At 45.1% G+C, this 20,061-nt stretch overlaps 2 protein-coding genes across 10 annotated transcripts in view; one reads left to right on the forward strand and one right to left on the reverse strand.

Moving 5' to 3' along the window:
• rapgef1b (Rap guanine nucleotide exchange factor (GEF) 1b) overlaps positions 1–8,990 on the forward strand; it is a 68,257-nt gene extending 59,267 nt beyond the window's left edge. For all 7 annotated transcript variants that reach the window (XM_017683951.2, XM_017683950.2, XM_017683949.2 and 4 more), the window contains 9 exons: positions 451–543; positions 2,052–2,237; positions 2,326–2,410; positions 3,141–3,235; positions 4,098–4,176; positions 4,313–4,414; positions 5,334–5,431; positions 5,552–5,680; positions 7,507–8,990. In XM_017683951.2, the coding sequence (XP_017539440.1) occupies positions 451–543; positions 2,052–2,237; positions 2,326–2,410; positions 3,141–3,235; positions 4,098–4,176; positions 4,313–4,414; positions 5,334–5,431; positions 5,552–5,680; positions 7,507–7,657 (1,018 nt within the window). In that variant the 3' untranslated portion in view covers positions 7,658–8,990. The remainder of the gene's footprint in view (positions 1–450; positions 544–2,051; positions 2,238–2,325; positions 2,411–3,140; positions 3,236–4,097; positions 4,177–4,312; positions 4,415–5,333; positions 5,432–5,551; positions 5,681–7,506) is intronic.
• A 649-nt stretch (positions 8,991–9,639) lies between these two features.
• uck1 (uridine-cytidine kinase 1) lies at positions 9,640–19,331 on the reverse strand. 3 transcript variants are annotated; one of them, XM_017683956.2, is made up of 7 exons: positions 18,675–19,317; positions 17,736–17,895; positions 16,901–16,997; positions 16,297–16,439; positions 14,544–14,638; positions 13,555–13,603; positions 9,640–11,646 (listed from the first exon to the last, which is right to left on the reverse strand). In XM_017683956.2, exons 1-7 carry the CDS (start codon positions 18,762–18,764, stop codon positions 11,447–11,449), a joined length of 834 nt encoding a protein of 277 aa, XP_017539445.1. In that variant the 5' UTR covers positions 18,765–19,317; the 3' UTR covers positions 9,640–11,446. The 3 variants fall into 3 exon arrangements, with proteins under 3 accessions (XP_017539445.1, XP_037402128.1, XP_017539446.1); XM_017683957.2 differs by lacking the exon at positions 9,640–11,646 and adding an exon at positions 11,653–13,165 and having other exon boundaries at positions 18,675–19,324; XM_037546231.1 differs by lacking the exon at positions 14,544–14,638 and having other exon boundaries at positions 11,449–11,646; positions 18,675–19,331.
• Between the last annotated feature and the right edge of the window lie 730 nt (positions 19,332–20,061).

The raw sequence follows: 20,061 nt of genomic DNA on the forward strand, positions 1-20,061 counted from the left end.
CTAAAAGTATTTTTACTGTAAATTTAGCCGGGGAGCCGCAATGGGGCAGTAAAAGAGCCACACGTTGCCGACCCCTGAGCTATGCTGAACATTCTTATCGCTTATTAATAAGCTCAACAGATGTTTAATCGTCTTGTTGTCCATTTTGCTGCACGATTGGTCATTTAGATTGTATCGCACGCTGTAGCCGGTTTCCAGGATTCTGATTGGGCAGCTGTGCTGGAAAAAGCCTTTATAATTCAGAGTAGTTTTCCGTTATTGACCACCCTGTACGCAGTGCCGTATCCATGCGTTCAGTATGTCAAATAAATGTAATAGGAATGAATTTCGCGGAGCGTTTGTTCTCTGATTGTGGAGCAGAGCTGAGCGGAGGGGTGGTGATGAGCTGGTGTAAGTGCGGCTGAGGCGGGGCTGTTGTTGTAAATGCTTTGTTCCTTAACTGCAGTGCACATACACTCACTTCTGCCACAGCCCAGACACGTTTAAGAAGCGCGTCAGTAAGAACACGTTCTTCGTGCTGGTGAGGGTGGTGGACGAGCTCTGGTGAGTGCACTTCATCGCTGCAGGGCTACACGATTAAACCACACAAGTGGTCAGCAACATAGTCAGCATGTATCTAAATACAGATACATGCGGTTACGAGCTGGTTAACTGGGCTTTTTCAATGCAGAGCAAATAATTAGAGCTAAAATCAATATTTTAAATCGATTCCAACCTTAAAAACATCTAACGAATGTCTGCCATGTAAACATTGTAATAGAGTGTAAGATTCAATAAAATTGATAAATATTTCTTGATTCTGTAAAGATACAGTGCAGTGCAAGTTTCAGACATCCAAAAGAACAGATATAAATAAAATAAAATCGATTTATCTGGACTGTAAGTGTTTATTTGCTCAGAAAAACACATATTTAGGATAGAGGCAGTAAAGAGGAATAATATTAGCACACTGTGTTTTGATTTGATGTTAATTGTTTTAAACCTGTCCTCACAGCAGCCCAGTATTAATTGTAATTAATAATTGTTATTATCCAATACCTGCTTTGGCCAATCAGTACTTAATTAAATTGCTGCATTACTTACTTACTCACTGTATAATAAAGCAATAAGCCATGAGGGGCAGTGCGTTACTGCGATTTTATCAAGGGAAGGGGGTTATTAGGCCCCCTACATAGTGCACTACGTAGGAGTTTACATACTGGATCCTGCAGCCCAGCAGAGCGAAATACAGCTAAGAAACAGTCATTTGGGTCTGTTAGCACTGTTTGTCTGTAGAGGCTAGAATTCCTACACTTTCATAGCTGGAACACTACTTAGGGAGTCCGTAGCCATTTGGGATTCAGCCTGGGTTTGAAGCAACTTCTGACTGGAACATGAACGTTTAAAGCGTGTAAGACAGTCGACATTTTTAGACTTTCATACTGCAGTTTTTCAGTTAATCAGACCGTCCGTGCTGTAATTCAAGCCTGTGATATTAATGTTAGCCTCTTAGCCAGCTGACCAGCCTAGTTCTGGTTAAGAACATAAGTCATCAGTCACTTATTTTGAACAAAAACGGGTTCCTGCTTCATCAGTACACTCAGTGGTCCATGCGAGCAGCATTAGTGTCAAAGATTGTTCCCTTAACTGCATAAGGGTTTTTGTGCCATGGTGCAGTAATACAGTTCAGTTAATGTGAGGCGGTCATACCTGTGGATATATCATAGATTTCACAGCGGCTTAGAAGGCAGCTTCGCCAATCAGATTTTAGGACTGAAACAATGTTTTATACAAATATATACACACACAAACACACAAACACACACACACACTACAAAAATATATATACTGTATTTAAAAAGCTGCATTTTTATATATATATGAAAGTAGTAAATAAGTTGTTAGCTACTTTGAGGAGCAAAGTTTGGGTCTAGATTTCTCCTGAATGACCCGGTCACACACAGATTTGTTACATTCCATCTTCAGCCCTCCTGGTTTAGTTTGGAACAGCTTGATTGATTTAGGGTCTGCGCTCGAGTGTCTGCGCTGATCTCGGAGTCTGTCTGTTTCAGTCTGGTGGAGCTGACGGAGGACATCCTGAGGCAGCTGATGGAGCTGGTGTTCCGGCTGGTGTGTAACGGAGAACTCAGCCTGGCTCGGGTTCTCCGCAAGAACATTCTAGATAAAGTGGAACAGAAGAGACTACTGCGACACACACACATCCTCAAACCGCTCGCCGCACGAGGGGTCTCAGCCAGGTAGGGACGCCCCCCATAGTCAGCTGGTGTCTCTGTGGACTTGCATTTCTGATCACACTTCTGTGTAACTCCGTGTTTCTGCCTGCAGACCCGGGACGCTGCATGACTTCCGCAGCCATGAGATCGCCGACCAGCTCACGCTACTGGACGCTGAGCTCTTCTACAAGATCGAGGTGAACACTCGCTCTGGAACACGGCTGTGTGAGGACACTGTAGACGGGGAAACGGTGTAATGTTGACGTGTTCTCTCTGCCCACCCCCCCCCTCTCTCTCTCTCTCTCTCTCTCTCTCTCTCTCCCCTCTCTCTCCCCTCTCTCTCCCCTCTCGCTCTCTCCCCCTCTCTCTCTCTCTCTCTCTCTCTCTCTCTCTCTCTCTCTCTCTCTCTCTCTCTCTCTCTCTCTCTCTCTCTCTCTCTCTCTCTCTCTCCCCACCTCTCTCTCCTTCCCCTTCTCTCTCTCTCCCCTCTCTCCCTTTCTCTCTCTCTCTCTCTCTCTCTCTCTCTCTCTCTCTCTCTCTCTCTCTCCCCTTCTCTCTCCTTCCCTCTCTCTCTCTCCCCTCTCTCCCTTTCTCTCTCTCTCTCTCTCTCTCTCTTTCTCTCTCTCTCCCCCTCTCTCTCTCTCTCTCTCTCCACCTCTCTCTCCTTCCCCTTCTCTCTCCCCCCCCCCCCCTCTCTCTCTCTCTCTCTCTCCCCTTCTCTCTCCCTCCCTCTCTCTCTCCCCTCTCGCTCTGTCCCCCCTCTCGCTCCCTCTCTCTCCCCTTTCTCTCTCTCTCTCGCTCCCTCTCTCTCCCCTTTCTCCCCCCCCCCCCCCCTCTCTCTCTCTCTCTCTCTCTCTCTCTCTCTCTCTCTCTCTCTCTCTCTCTCTCTCTCTCTCCCTCTCCCTCTCCCTCTCCCTCCCTCTCTAGATTCCAGAGGTGCTTCTGTGGGCGAAGGAGCAGAATGAGGAGAAGAGTCCCAATCTGACTCAGTTTACAGAGCACTTTAACAACATGAGCTACTGGTAAAGCCCGACTGTGCACTGAACACCACGCTTACGCCTTTTTAGGACCTATTTAGGACTTGTTATTTGGTCTTGGATGGCTTATTATGATCATACGGATTGATTTTTGATGTTTACTGTAACACAGATTTCACATTTTTTCATGATTTCAGATTTCACACAGACTTTCTCAGTACATCTGAAAAAAGTCATGTAGAGCGCTGTGTAGCAGCTCAGTATGCATGTCACGAATGAGAACCTATCAGTATACCAGTGATACGAGGACGCGTCAGCACCAAAGAGAGGCAGCATGAGTTCCATGAGACTTTTATTCTACATAAATACTTTTTTAAAATGTATTCTTTAATTTGAGCCGGAACAAGCCGGATCAAAATGGATTCTGTGTTAGAGCACTGAAATGGGGATGGAAGGGGATCCTGGCCAAAAAACAAAAATATTTTATAGATATTTCATTCAAATGTGAGACTTTCCCTCACGTTTTTCATGAGTTCTGATTGGGGGTGCTTTTGCAGAATTGTTTTCACTTTTCATTGGTTTTGCTGTGGAGCGTTTGGTACAGTGATCGTCAGGGTTGCCAGGTGTGCGATTTGCCTGCCAAATCAGGCAAGTTTGAAAATGCATGGGAGAGAATGATAAAGCTTCAGCTTTTAAGCAAACTTTGGGCTGAAGGTTTCTGCTGGACTTGGCAACCCTGCCGTAGAGAACTCTGAAAGTCCAAAAAACTGGACACTTTGAGAAGAAAAACAGGGATGATGGTCGTCGTTAAGAGATGTTTGAAATGAATAAACCTGGAAAAGTCTGATCTTGTAACCTGAGATTATGCTTGAGATTACTGACTGCTGTGTTCTTGCCTGTCCACCAGGGTGCGCTCTATAATCATCCAGCAGGAGAAAGCTCAGGACAGGGAGAAGCTTCTGCTCAAGTTCATTAAGATCATGAAGGTAAAGGAACGTTTCTGCCCAACCAGCACACGTTCACATCAGAGTTGATGACGTTTTAAATCATAACATGGTCAGATTTTCGGGTCACCTAGGAGGAGTGATTTCTTGAATGTTCTGATTTGTTCCTTCTTTGCAGCACCTGCGGAAGCTGAATAACTTCAACTCGTATTTGGCCATTCTGTCGGCTCTGGACTCTGCACCCATCAGGAGGCTTGAGTGGCAGAAGCAGACGTCAGAGGTCAGTCTTTGGGTCTTTTCACATATGGGTCTTTTTAAATGAAGTTCTGTTGAACTGAATCTGAAAGGGAACCTACTGCAAATGACCTCAGTTCTTTTTGTGTTCACGATGTAAGCGAGCTATAAAGAGGACTCGGTTTTCTTTCTGGTCCTTTTGAGCACTGATGAGATCTCAGACCACAAGTCCATTAGAACTCAGACCCCTTTCACAGCACTTACAATGTGCGCAGTGTTTGCAAACTGGGCTGCATTCTCTGATAAATCTGACCTCTCAGGTGGCGAGAAGAACCACCAAGCATGCCTGCTGCTCTGCTGTTCCCCACACTGAGACGACTGGCCGAAGTGCATCATGCAGAATTGGAAAAATGAGCCTGCGTGTCTGTCGGTGGGCCCTGTTTTCGGCGGTGCTCCTCACAGAGCTCAGCCCAGCGGAAATCCACATCTGCAATGAAATAACATTTGAAAGAGTGTCAACTGCTGTCCTGTCGCAGAGCACGGACAGGCTTTAGTAGAACCTGAGTAGAACCCTGTAAATGATCCCTGGTGCTTTGTTATTACCTGCTGAAGAGCTGAAGAGTAGCTGTGTGTACATTGAGCCTCGAGGTTTTCACCATAAAGCAGTGGTGTATTTTTTTTTTTTTTTTTTTTTTTTTTTAACAGTGCACAAATCGGTTGAAGCACAAAACAAACTACAAACGAACCAAACTGAGACCACCTCTCAAAATTTGTTTGTTCTGTGGCTGTTCAGAGGGTCCGAGCTCCTTTGGCGTGTTCACATATGCACAGAAATCCGTGACTCAGCAAAAACAGCCCTTGATGTCCTGTTGGAGTTCAATAAGATTTTAGCTCCAGTGTTTTTTGGTGTGTGTGGCGTAAATAAATCACAGTTAATAAGATTCTTTATTCTCTCTCTCTCTCAGGGTTTGGAGGAGTACTGTACGCTGATCGACAGCTCGTCCTCTTTCCGAGCGTACAGAGCAGCACTGGCTGACGTGGAGCCTCCCTGCATCCCGTACCTGTGAGTTTGTTTCCAAAGCGCATTTCTGTCCTATTTCAGTTCATTTACAGCCAAATCAAGATGAAACTGTATTGCAAGTGTATTTAAATGACCCCCCCCCCCCCTCCTCCCTCTCCTCAGGGGGTTGATCCTGCAGGACCTGACGTTCGTCCACCTGGGGAATCCAGACCTGATTGACGGGAAGGTGAATTTCTCCAAGCGCTGGCAGCAGTTCAACATCCTGGACAGCATGAGACGCTTCCAGCAAGTGTGAGTGAACCTCTCAGTTACTTCCTCCAGTGCTTATCCTCCCTCAGTGTAACACAATCACACAAACGACAACGACCAGCGCGCTGAAAACGTACAGACTCAGGCCATAGAGGACATCAGAGCACCCGTCAACAGCATCTACTGTCACTCAAACAGCCAGAAGGAGTGAAATGTGTATCGTGGTCTCACTGGTCTCACTGGTCTCACTGGTCTCAGTGGTATAGAACCAATTTTATTCCAGATACACGTGTAAAATAATTCCGAGAGATTCTGCTGTTCTGTAGATTTCAAATTTGTAGGACGCGGTGAAAATGAACGATTATCGACGGTTCCAAAGTGATTGAGAAAGCTGTATAATATAAATGTTAAACATATAATATAAATTAATGATCAGAATGCTCCTTCATTTTCACAAAGCAGTGACCAAGTCTGGCTGATTAAATAGCTGTTCACAAGATATTTCTGTAAATGGATAATTACAGTTTATTAAACTATGCTCATTTTGATTTATTGTTTATATGATATTATTAGATTAACCAGGCACAGAGCCAACGAATAAAGCCGTCTAACCAGAATCGCTAAATACAGGATTATTCATATATAATGTGCAGGGAAGTAATTGCGGTAAGTGATGCTGTGGTTACAGTATGTACAATTAAGGACAGTGGAGGGTAGAAAAAAATGATAGATGTTGTGAATATAAAAATAATATACATATCGCTGGTGTCAGACGATAACCTCTCCAAAATCTCCAAAACGACAACTTTACAGGAGAAGGAAAAAACCTCCTCTACTTTTAATGCAAGTCAATGGAACCAGACGTTTGTCCAAGTCATTTTGAGCCGTTTCTTTGGGTCCATTCATCATGAAATTTACAGGCAACGTAAAGAATCCCAGGTATTTTCAAATTGTCAAAAACTGAAAAATGACAAAATTGGAGATTCAAGGTTTTGTTCCGGCAACAGCGACATATAGAGAGCGAGTGGAGAGAACGCGAATCGTCCAATGAAAATCATGTATCTCCAAAATAGTAACTTTACAGGAGAGGGCAAAAACACTCTTACCTTTCAATGTAAGTCAACCTAAAGAGATTTTGATCCGAGTGATTTTAGAGCATTTCTATTGGTCCATTCATCATGAAATTTCCACACAACGTAAAGGACGGGCGGTGTGTTGAAATGATGTAGAGAACTAAAAAACAACAAAAATGGAGATGCATGGTTTTCGCTGGACATTGACGAAATGTAGGTAGTCTGTACTGTGAGATCAGCATATGTAAAATAAGTATGCAGAGTAAAAACTTGTACAGTAACAGTCAGATACAGTATGAATAGTGCAGTAATAGACTGTACAAATAGGACTAGTGCAATAATACCAGGACAAAGCACAGGAACAGTGCAGTGAGTGCATTTAAGTAGTTCAAATGAATGAAGCTCCTGTGTGGTGGCCCTGTTGTCAGGAGATGCCACAGCCATCCGTAAGTGAAAGTACAAGAGATCATAACTGTACTCTCTCTCTGGGTGGGTAGGGTGGTCCTCCGTCTTCATCATTCACACACATGTCTGTTAGCACACTTGCCCGGAGTGGTGGGCAGCCCTATCCACGGCGCCCAGGGAGCAGTTGGGGGTTAGGCGTCTTGCTCAAGGGCACTTGAGTCGCATCCTGTCAGCTCAGGGGATCAAACTGGCGACCTTCCGGTCACAGGGCCGGTTCCCTAACCTCCAGCTCATGAATTCCCGCCGTCAAAACCACGAAATAAATAATACCCTTGCGCTGCTTAACTGAACTGAAGTGTTTAATGAAACGGTTCTTTTCTCTGAGTGCAGACACTACGAGCTGAAGCGGAACGAGGACATCATCTCCTTCTTCAATGACTTCAGCGATCACCTGGCCGAGGAGGCGCTGTGGGAGCTCTCGTTAAAGATCAAACCGCGGAACATCACGCGGCGTAAAACGGAGCGCGAGGAGAAAACTTAGAGGAGAAAAACGGTGTGCTAGAACCTTTGAGCGAACTGAGAGAACAGCAGCTAGAGAGAACTTTTCAGTGGACATAAAAAGTAAACCTAAAAAAGACTGATGCAAATGCAATATTCTCTCCCAAGAGGAGAAGCTGAACCCAATCCAGATATATGCACACACGCACAGTGTAAGACGTAACTTGTATATGCGCATTATTTGTGTGTTTGTGAGGGGAAGATGCAGCAGTTCAGGAGGGTTCAGTCAACCTCTGTCACTGCATCAGCGATGAACACTTGCACTCATACAGACCCAAACCAGTGGACTTAAAACGGGCCGAACGGACAGAACGTTTTGCCCGCCGGACGACTGCTGGGATTCGGGACTTCTTGTTCGATATGATGCATCGGGAAATGAGGAAAGACTTTGAACTCATGTGGGAGTGACTGAGCCTTTGGGTTAAACTGGATTCTGTTTTTCCGCCTGTCTAAATTTCCGGTCTCCGGCCCCGTGGCTGCTGGTCTCACCAGCTTTGGGCTCCGGTGACGTTCGCTGAAGCGCTCGATGTCGTCACGTCAGATCCACAAGGGTGCACGGCTCCAAACGCTAAAGGGAGGGCACTTGAGCTCGACTCACTTCCATGGTTGACCTGACCCGAAAATCTGTGCAACAAGAAGCTGTGCTGCTAATTCTGACCAACAGCAACGGCCAAATTAGACCCGACTGCCCTGTGGACTTTCTTAGAAACGTCCAAGTCCGGAGATTTAGTTGTGGCATTTGTGTGTGTGTGTGTGTGCGAGTGACCTCCGATGACCGTTTACCGCGTCTCCATCCCCTCACTGCGCCAGACCAGACTGTGATGTCTCAAGGGGTCTGGGACGGTTCAGAGTTGCCAGGCAACACTTTTGAGCGGCAGTTGGGGTGATTTTAATTCCTTCGTGTATGATAACGTTATGTATGATAAGTGTATGATGATGTACAGCTCTGACGTGTATTCTCTGCATATATAGTTAAGCAGTTATGAGGAGAGAACAGTTTTTTGTTTTTTTTTTGTATCTCAAACCAAACAATTTATGCACTAAAAAAAAGAGAAAACAACAAAAAGCAAAAACACTAGGACTGACGATGCTGTGATCTCTGTAAACGTGTTCCAGTGCCAGTATGTGTGGGTGCACAAGGCGTCGTGTTGTTTGTGAATGATGTTGCCGAGAGAACCTGAGGTCACGTGTGTGTGTGTGTGTGTGTGTGTGTGTGTTGTGGCGTTGCTGTTTACTGACTCCTGGGAAATTCTTTTGTGTTACACATCACATATTGTGCTTTCATCCACCAATAAAAACTGCTCTTTCTATATATGTATAAATGTCTGAGTGTACTCGTTTTCATTGTGTGTGTGTGTGTGTGTGTGTGTGTGTGTGTATATATATACACACACACACACACACACACACACACACACACACACACACACACACACAGCTGTGCTGCTGGACTGAGAATAATCTGCCAACCAAAAATATCCAGCCAACAGCGTCCTGTGGGCAGCGTCCTGTGACCGCTGATGAAGGTCCAGAGGATGACCAGCACAAACTGTGCAGCAGCAGATGAGCTGTCGCCTCTGACTTTACATCTACAAGGTGGACCGACAAGGCAGGAGTGTCTAATAGAGTGGACAGTGTTTAAAACGTCTGCAGCACTGTTGTCTGATCCACTCGTACCAGCGCAACACACACTAACACACCACCACCACATCAGTGTTACTGCAGTGCTGAGACTGATCCATCACCCAAATAGTACCTGCTCTGTGAGGGTCCATGGTGGTCCTAAATTGAATCTATATGCAAGGACAAATGACTGACTCAAAAGGCAAACGAATGAAAGCAGCTGTAACACTAATCTGTGGCCACTAGGCTGCCTATCATTTTCAACCACTTCATTTTTGGACATGCTGACCGACGGTTGTGTGAATCGCCGTGATTTGGTAACAAAAACACAGACACTTTGTGTGAATGTTAACATTTAATATTGTTTAAAGTCCGACATGAAGGAAACGAACGACCGGTGCTGAACCGTTTGTAAAGCGTTCGCATTTATAAGAGCCAACAGACATTTAATGGGAATTTAGGACTGACGGATACAAATAATCTGACAGTAGAAAACAGAAATGCACATGAATATTAACGGTGATTGGAGCAATAGATTAATATCATTAAATATGGTCACAATACATCGAGACATTTCTCAGAAACGTGCTTTAAGGCAGTTCCGTGTTTCATGGTAGGACTGGTAGAACAGGTCAGAGCTGCTTTCAGAAGGCAAAACCATTTCCCTCATTAACTGTCGGAACTTTTTGAGGCCCGGTTTCCCCAAAACGCAGTCCAGCTCGGCAGGACGACCGTAATGGGGCATCGATGTTGTCTGTTGGTGCTTTGAGAGCCACTCCGGTGATTCCTGAGTGATGAGGTGACGGCTGCTGTTCTACAGCGACGCCTTCATAGAAAACGCAGAACCGCTGACCAACTTGTGCTACGTGATTCTGGGATCAAGCTTCCTGGCCATTTTATTAGAAACCCCTCCCTTCAAGCTCTTGTGGTCAGAGACTGACCAACTGCAGCAACTACAGTTTGTAACTACACCTATTTAAAAAAAAAAGGGTTCTTTAACGCTTCTTCAGTAAATGCAATGGCTCTGTTTGGAACCATTTCAAGCTTAAAGCTTAAATGGTTCTTCAGATTGATGTAGATGGTCCTTTTTGATAAGGGTGCTATATAGCACCCAAAATGGTTCTTCTGTTGTTACGATGTCAAGCTTGTTACAATAGAAGAACCCTTTTCAAACAAGTTCTATCTACAGCATGTTCTCCATCAGTCTGAAGAAACATCTGACAATGCAAAGAACCCGTAAGTCACCCACAGGGTCTTTGAGTATTCACACGTCTACGTAGAACTACTTTTTTTCTTTCGTTCCCTAAAGAACCCTTAAAGAACCATCCTTTATAAGAATGTGCTTAAACAGTTTTTTTCATGGGTGAAATGGTTCTTCAGATTGGAGAATCTGTTGCTTATGGTTCTATACAGAACCTTTTTGAAAAACAAACAATAGTAACAATAGTAACTGTTCAACAAGGGTTCTGCTATTGTTACATCATGTTTATAACAATAACTGTTTTTGGTGCTATACAGAACCCTATACAACACGTTCACCATCAATCCGAAGCACCATTTCACAATGCGTAGAAGAGTTTAAGCATGGAATGGTTCTACAGAGAACTCAAGGTTCTAAACAGAACCATCTATAACCATCTTTCTAATTGTGTATCACGTAGGTGGCGCTCAGAGTGGAGAGAGCGCAATACAAAGCAGAGGTTTCTAATGAAGTGCAGCTGCTTCTGCCTTTCTGGGGAATCTGTGTCCAGTTCACATCCGTGGTGCTGATCCAGTGAGTTCCTCAGGCCTTTAAAGAACCGAACCTGGTTCAGCAGATTCAGGCAGTTTTTACAAAATGGTACCAAAACACCTGAAGACTCAGTTGACACAGCAAAGAAAAGGCTAGACTTCCTCCTAAATCACATGACAGACCTGTGAGTAATAGATAAGGTGCGACTCTGTACTGTGTGTGTATTTGTGTTTTTGTGTGTGTGTATGTGTTTTTGTGTATTTGTGTGTATGTGTATATGTGTGTGTTTTTGTGTATTTGTATATATATATATATATATATATATATATGTGTGTGTGTGTTTGTTGGAAGCATGCACAGATGTTTACAGCTCTTCAAGTTTTAACACATCCACCTTCTCCTCCCTGTGTGCGTTAGTTAATGTGGCCGTGTGCTGGGCTCCAGCAGGGGGCGCTTTATTGGCATGGCTGCCACAACGCTGTCGTTCTCCACTTGATCGGGAACGCCCCTCTTTAAGCTCCGCCCGTGGGTGTGTCCATTAACAGCCCCTCTCTGCCACTTGCAGATATCACCGCTCAGGATGTCCTGGATGTGCTGCACGATGAGGTTTATCGCCACTGAGGCAGGGAGGGAGGGAGAGCGAGCGAGAGGGAGAGAGAGACAGAGGGAGGGAGAGAGAGACAGAGAGACTGTAATATCGCAAATATTCACTTGCATTCAAGCACACGTTCATAAACCCGGTGGTGTTTAAGTCTCTTTTGAATAAAAGAACTGTTCACAGTGGTACTGATAGGAACCAGACCTCCACCTCTAAAAGCTCCCTCACAGAAAGTTACTGCATGGGATGGTTATGAATTCACTGCCTGATGTCTGAGACGCTGTCTTACAAACAACTTTTGGTCTTAAATGTATTATTGTGGAGGGATACATGCAGGGCGCTGTGAGGCAAAATAGTCCCCAAAGAAAACGTTTGAGGTTTTCCGCTGTTTTTCATCAACATTCCATATAAAAATCTGAAGACTTGTGTGGGTTCACTGGTGGTTTTGGACAGTGAATATAATGTCTATATGTGTACTGTAGACATGGTGACCTCCTAGTTCCCATCACCACCACTGTACAGACATCTGAGCCTATACAACCATTTCACACCAAGCAACTCAAGACAAACATGAAATGTTTAAGAATCAATGAAGTTCCTGAGTGACAACACATGAGCACACTGGCGTGTGTGTGTGTGTGTGTGTGTGTGTCCCTCTCACTGCACAACAGGCCTCAGTCAATCAGCCAACTTCACCGCCTTTAATTTCTACCAGTATCACATGATTGACTACGGAGCATTAGCCTCTCAGAGTCAGCATCATCGGGAGACTCACAGACCTTTAATTCAGTGTTTTCACTCCAGGTTTGGAGCCACTGCACTGTATGGTTTAGTGTTTCTTTGCTGTTCGCACCTCATTCAGATTAATTACCGAATAATATCAGGTATTTTAACCAGGGAAACCAGTTATGCAGTTGAGGGGTTTCAGGACTGGAGCTGAACTCTGAACTAACTGCACCAGCAAACCTACAGAACCACGTCTGTCGAGACACGACGTTGTTTTCTGAGCCACGACATTCAGTCTGATATTTAACGTTTGTTTCTCCATTTAAACCTCATTTAAATCAGAAACAGAGAGTAAAGTTACAGCGGCGGTCTGCAGCTCCGTTAGGGGGGATGACTGTTCATCTCTCGGCTGTTAACATCAGCTAAAGTTCTCAAAAGGCCAGCACTGATGTCGTTTCCCTCCTATGATCACAGAGTTCATCCCCTCTTTATGCAGCACCATGGGATCCTTTACCCACCCTGGTGGGCTTCCGTGCTTTTAAATGAAATTTTAGTTTCATTTTAAAATATAAATGTCAGGAAAACACAAATCTGGTAGCTCTTCTGAATTTAAGTGAGTCCAGGAGTTCAGGGGAAACTGGAGAAGAATCACAGCCTGTTTTATCGACTTTGTTGAGGAACGTTTTTTCCTTTTCCGAAGTAAGGACAGTCATTTTAGCCATCTTTCACCTCTAGTCACGTTCGGAGCAGCAAAGCCAGAAATTTGGTCCCAGATACGGCGGCCACAACAGAAAAGTCACGTGACTGAAACCCTAAAATGCAGAATATCAAATATACATGGTGTTACTATTTCTCACAATTATTAGGCTTCTTCTTGCTGTCACTGACATATAAAACATGGTCATGACGACCGTCTGATGACTCTAACTGTAAGCACACTTTGTTCAAGTTGTATTTATGAATTGCGGTGTGTGTGTTACACCCTGCCCAGGTTGGCCACCACACTCTGACCATCTGCACCTCTCAGTGCTCCTGATCTGTAACGCTCTTCTTAGTCACTGCGGCAACTCTGCCATTTCTTTTGGGATTAATAAGGTCTCTATCTGTCTAAAAAAGGACGATGAAAAGCAGAGGGAGAAAGGGAGGCTGGGGGGTTGTAACAACTGGCAAGGGAGCAGAGACGACACTGAGCAAGACTTACCCATGTTGTCCACTCCGCGAGGAATAATCACATCTGCATATTTCTTGGTCTGCCAGAGAAAAAGAGTCAGAGCGAAAATGAACATCTGACACTTTGTGCCAACATGAAAAGCAGAGCTCCTGACCAAAGCCGTCCCGTCGACAGAGGGACGATAAAAAGGGCACACGGGACGGTACCTGTACCATTAAACCGGACGCTTCCGGGACGATAACCTGCGTCCACTCCCACCTTAAATATTGCCGTGTACACCAGACGTTGATTTTAATTTGTTTTTTCATGGCATAAAGCTAATTTCTATTACGACTCAGAATTTGTATAGAATATTAGCATCTAGTCACATAAGCATGCGCTCACGTAAACAGGGACAATTCCAGCTTGTAACATTCAGGCAGCACTTTTTCGCTTTCTCAGCACTGCAGTAACACTGATGTGGTGGTGGTGTGTTAGTGTGTGTTGTGCTGGCCTGAGTGGATCAAACACAGCAGTGCTGCTGGAGATTTAAACACCTCAGTGTTTAGTGGAGAACAGTCCACCAACCAGGAATATCCAGCCAACAGCATCCTGTGACCACTGATGAAGCACTAGAGGATGATCAACACAAACTGTGCAGCAGCAGATGAGCTGTCGTCTCTGACTTTACATCTACAAGGTGGACCGACAAGGTAGGAGTGTCTAATAGAGTGGACAGTGAGTGGACTCAGTGTTAAAAAAAAAAACTGTGTCCACTCACTGTCCAGGGTCCATAGGGGTCCCAGAGCCTATCCCAGTGGCCATTGGGCAGAAGATGGCCTTTACATTGTGTGAAAAACTTACAAAGTTTGGAATTCTCCAAAACCGCGTGAGATAAAATCTCTATGTTACCGTTCATTAACAGTTAAGAACGTTTCTGCTCTGAGATCATTTTGCCGGACAGTGTTGATGTATTTTATGCTACTTTAGTCTGTGTAAGTGAGTGTGTGTGTGTGTGTGTGTGTGTGTGTGTTTCTTACTGGTAGGCAGAATTCCTCAAAGGCAGGTTTAACAAAGGTGGTGTACTGCGTAAGGATCTGCTCCAGGTCACGACCTCTCCTCATGTCCCTCAGAACTGCAGGTAACACAAACGAGTGTCAGAGAAACAGGCAAGCTCACAGTGAGGAGTACGGCTGACGTACGGGGCATTCCGCATTCCAGCCTGGAACGAGCATTTAAAGCTGTTGTGTGCATGTTATGTTTACTAGTTCATCAGTGCTCTCTTACTACAATACCCAGCATGCATTACACGTACACATCACTCAACCATTAGAACTGGCTGTGGTGACGACCAATCCTCCCCTATCTTTACGCTAAAAAACACAACCAAGCCAACATTAGAGTAACTCTTATGTTGATCGTCAAAGGATATGGATGGAAAACACGGTGCAATTAAAGGACGCCTGCAGGGTGTAGAGTGCAGCATAGCTGGGTGTGGAAACTATGAAGAGGCAAATGCTAAAGTGTGTGTTATATAAGCAAAGGTGTTGCTCTTCACCGTCTTCCCAGAAAATATGCTAAACTTTCCAAAAAGAGCTTTGTGGCAATTGGAAATCAGGTTACGTTGTTTATGCTGCATTACGAGCAGGTTCGTGGCTGGACACATGGGGGCGCCCTCTTGTTTCAAGGGTTAAAGTCACTCCCAGGAATACATTCCAGGCTCTCCCCTTTGGTGTGACCTGAAAGTGTAACGTGCACCTGACCAGACAAGCTCGGCGCTGCTTGCTTCACTTTCTTTGCCTTGTTGAAGTCATTTTTGATTTATTTTTGTTCATTTTCTAATCATTAGCTTGTTCTGGTCATTGTTTTGATCACATGCTTGAGGCCACTTTCCCCCAAAGACTAAAATCTTTCTGTTGAGACTTTGAGAAAATATAAATAAACCTGAGCTGGTTTCTTGGTCAAACAGCGTCCAGTGTTTGGTCTGGCAACAGATCCGGGGATAGAGCCCATTCTCATGTTTAGCAAAGTGCACTTCAAAGTAAAGGACTAACAGAGAGACAGGAAAGCACTGTGCCACACTCCCGTCCCCCAGGTCCCGGTCGCAGCAGCGAGAGCCGGTGGAGAGGTGTGGCCCAATCCTGAACACTACTGAGGGACACGAGCGATGGCAGGACAAGGATGTCAGCCACCGTAGAGCTGACAACGACAATAACAGCCTCAGAGGCACGAAGGCAGAAGGCAGGAGCTCGTTGTTCCTCCCTGTCGCTGCACCTGCCCCGCAGCTCGTCCACCTGGATTTGAACGGGAGTTGTAGTGAAGCGGCCCCTCTGCGGAACAGGGGGCGGGGCCCGGACGGCAGAGCTCAGGACTCGCGTCCTGCCTTAATACCTCTCGTTGCCTTCATCGTCGTTGTCCCCTCTCTGGCAGCTGACATCACTGACGTCCCTGAGCAGTGTTCAGGGGTCGGGCCACGCCTTTCCGCCAGCCTGTGATCGAGGCACTGGGGACGGTGCACAAACACAAAATGGAAAGATTCCTAGCAGTAATATTGGCCGTCTGACCTCCTTCGAATTCACCAGCTAACAGAAAAAAATCCCCCCAAATCAGTTGCTTTTCTGTAGTTCGTCCTTCAGGATCATCAGAGGGTTTTTTCCGAGTCTTGGCCAGGTTTTCCCTTTGTCATCAAACTAGGAAATCCCCCTGTGCAAAATACTGCAAGCTCACTTACTTCCCCAGCAAAGTGTGTGTGTGGGTGTGTGTGTGTGTGTGTGTGTGTGTGTGTGTGTTCACCTCTGCGTGACAGACGCACGTCTGAGTCCGTATCAACAAACAGTTTCATGTGGAACATGTCTCGGACCTCCTGAGTGTAGAACACCAGGATCCCCTCAAACAGAACAACATCTGCAGGATACACGCGGATCTTCTCCTGCAGCCTACACACACGCACACACACACACACACACACACAGGTTAACAGGCTGCTGTGCTAAAAGCTAAATCAAGGCTAAATGCTATCATTGTGCAGGGTCCGGCGGTTCCTTACACTCAATAACATTTACTCTGTCTTTAAGTGACCACCCAGCGGCAGGCGAGCGGTTACTGAAGGAAGCGGCTCAGCTGTTCAGGTCAGCGGCTCAGTTAGTGCGTTTTAACACCAGAAACTGCCGTTACGGTTTCTGCTGTGAGCATTTTTACTGCTGCGGTTACGTCTACTGGCCTCCACATATCAGAAACTGCTTTGTGGTGTCAGTCAAGAATCGGTATCCCCATCACCGATACTGCCAGTATCTGCGCTGACACAGTGCCAGTATCAGTGCAACACTAGTCTTTGTGATTATAGCTGTAATCATGCCACACCTGGAATTCACCTGACACGGAGTTTAATAGTGCTCACCTGGAATGAGTGACGAAGTCATACGTGGGAACCTCCACCACCTTCCCCTCCACAATGTCCTTCAGAGTCTGACACATCAGCTCCGTATCAAACGCATCTAGGAGAGAAGGGCACACATATCATGACTCACATATCAAGAAGCAGCTGTTTAGGAGGATCTCCACCAACCTTTTAATAATATTCTCATATTTTAATCGCCAAGATGTGCGCAGTCATTCACAATGGGGCTGATGGGAACCAGGGGTCACAAAATTGTACTTATTATTCAGAACCAGTGAATCTACATGCTTTCTGAGTGTTTTATGCAGAGTGTAACACACAAGACTGGGGAATCTGAACAAAGTGTGTTCTTTAGGGACTATTTTGCCCTGCATGTACCTCTCAACCTTGAATGGGGTTAAAAATTGAAAGTGAAACCATTTCAGCCAAAAGCTTAATAGCATCATAGGACACCGCCTCAGTCCTCAGGCAGTGTTTTCATAAGCATTTAATGTACTGACTTTACATGAGGAAGCTTTGAGAGGTGGACGTCTGGTTCCTATCACCACCACTGTGAACAGCTCTGACTCTGAAAGTTTATCTAGAACAGAGCATTTCACACCAAACCGCCCTGAATGACTGTTTACATCTCAACCACTTTATTATGCCGAAATTTGGAAAAACTAGTGGAGTTCCCTTTTAAAGCACCTCTCTGACCTAAAGAAGCCAAAGTCCAAACATCAGCAGGAGTTCAATGCTGGTCTAGCTGATGTTTTGGCTGACGGACCTCATCTGGGTGTAAATCGATATAAGGGGCATGAAAGCATGTATGGTCCACTCTGACCGTGGCCTTTACCTGGGTGGTCAAAGTTATACTGGCCCTTGAGAGCTTTGGCTTTCTGCTCGGCGGTCAGCACTCGGTAGAAGCTGTCCTGGCTCACGATGACCACCTTCCTCTGCCGGTGGTCCACCTTGTTCTGGCCCAGCAGCTCCATGATCTTGGCACACACTGTGGACTGGCAGAGAGAGAGCAGAGTGACCCAGTTACCGCCACACGGCCTCGGATGACCCCTGGCCTGGACATGTGGATTCCTTGGACATGGTGTAAGACTAGACTCTCAGTGAGGCCGCTGCATTTCAAAGGAACTGGCTGGACAGACCAGCGAAGCCAAGACCATTTAAATGCAGCTGTTTAGCCTGTAATACATGCAAGAAGTACATCCTTAAAAAAGAGGGTTCTCTTAGGGTTCCTTAATAAAGATAACCACCACAAAGTACCATTTCAAGATGGAAACAGTGTTGGAAACTGTTCTATATAGCACCAAAATGGGTTCTGCTGCTGTTATGGTGTCAAGATTTTAACAGCAGAACCCTTTTTGGTGCTACTCTGAAATTGGTTCTGTAAAGGTTCTGCGTACAACCATATACAGCACTTGTAGAACCACTTAAATACGCGAATGGTTCTGTATAGAAGTTCAGATAGACCCATTCGCCTTACTAAAGAACCCTTGTAGAACGTAAAGTGTGCACTAGTCTGAGCTTGGCTTCTTGTTCCAATTTTTCCGTTCCACCTTAAATGGTGCAGCAGGTACGTTGCGACACAACGTACCTGCTGCACCATTTAAGGTGGAACGGAAAAATTCGAACAAGCAACATGCGAATAGGCAGCTTGGTCTAATTTTGAGAGTCAGAAATTACACCGAACTTCTTCAATACTAATCAGAACTGATCTTCGCTTAGTTTAATGAGTAATTTAACCCGTTTTGAGGCTGTAAGTTAACGTTAGCCAACCTACCTTCCCGCTGGCGGTTCCCCCGCTGACCCCGATGAGGAAGGGCCGGTGTCGCGGCCGCTCCACTTCGGCAAACGGGTCCGACGAGCTCATGACAGCGCGGTTTTCTCACGGTCGTTATCTCAGGAATACAGGCCCGTTGACCGCCCGAAAGGTCAGGAACGGCCGGTTGAGAAAACCCGGAATAAAGGAGGCGAACCGTTGCCGTTAGTTAGCTTGTTAGCGACCGCCGAGGAGCCATTCTGCTCTGTTTTGGTTTCTGAGGCGCTGCGTCACTGCTGACTGACCGACTGCGCAGACTCGACAAATAAACACGGTTAAAACATCAAAAAACAAGCTGGACACTGGCTAAAAAAATCGATTTAACTCGGTGTCCGGTCGTGTTAATATTTGCCGACCAAAGGTCGCCGAGAATGCTGCTAAAAACGTAGATAAAACCAAGTAATAAATGTGACTGCAGGTGCAGTTCAGGCTATTCAACACAAGAGGGAGCCAAACACCAGTCTTGAAATAGTGAACTGGTTCTTCAAAGGGTTCTCCAGATTGTATGGTTCTCTATATGTGATTCCTATTGCTGCTGCTGCTGTTATAAGCTTGGCATCATAACAGTAGCAGAACCCTTCTTGGTGCTATATAGAACCTTTCTTTAGGCCCTGAAAAGGTTCTTCTATTTTTACGAGCTTGACATAGTAACAATAGCAGAACCGTTTTGGTGCTATATACGCTAAAAATGATGGTTCTTCAAGAGTTCTTTAGTAAAGAAGATGGTTATTTGTAGAACCATGAACAATCAAAGAACCCCCTGCATGATTGAAATGTTCGTTGCATCGTTAAATGGTTCTTCATATTGATGGAGAACGCGCAGTAGAGGTCACTCTATACAGAACCTTTTTGACAAGGGTTCTATTATTATGATGTCAAGTCTATATCAAAAGAACAACCCTTTTGGGTGCTATATAGAACCCTTTCAAAAACGATTCCATACAGAACCATATAAAACATTCCCCATCAAGCGGAAGAACCCTTTCATGATGCAAAAGAACTCGAATCAGGCAAAGGGTTCTTTAAATGTTCTTATACGTTATATTTTCTTTTCTAAAGAAACCTTGAAGGACCAGCTTTTTTAGGTGTGAAGAAACATTTTCAACACGGTTTTATATAGAAACAAAAACACATTCTCCATCAATCTGAAGATGGTTCTACATAGAACTCAAGGTTCTAAATATAACAATTCTCTTTACTACAGAACCCGTGAAGAACGGTGCACATCGCTGAAGGCTGGATTCAGCTAAACACATTCAATAGACCCAGTTTATTAAAGTAAATTAAGGAAAAATATTAAAAATACTGTAATATTATATTTGTATTATAACTACAGTGCTTTGGTGAA

Source organism: Pygocentrus nattereri, chromosome 16, assembly GCF_015220715.1.
Source record: "Pygocentrus nattereri isolate fPygNat1 chromosome 16, fPygNat1.pri, whole genome shotgun sequence".
NCBI lineage: Eukaryota > Metazoa > Chordata > Actinopteri > Characiformes > Serrasalmidae > Pygocentrus > Pygocentrus nattereri.

What these genes read in the sequence shown, in the direction of transcription:
- uck1 (XM_017683956.2), bottom strand. Translation starts at nt 18,764, where the DNA reads ATGAGCTCGTCGGACCCGTTTGCCGAAGTGGAGCGGCCGCGACACCGG. An exon ending in CGTGCGTCTGTCACGCAGAG is followed by an intron (nt 14,639 to 16,296) that starts GTGAACACACAC and finishes TGTTACCTGCAG; the next exon opens with TTCTGAGGGACATGAGGAGA. An exon ending in TTGAGGAATTCTGCCTACCA is followed by an intron (nt 13,604 to 14,543) that starts GTAAGAAACACA and finishes TTTCTCTGGCAG; the next exon opens with ACCAAGAAATATGCAGATGT.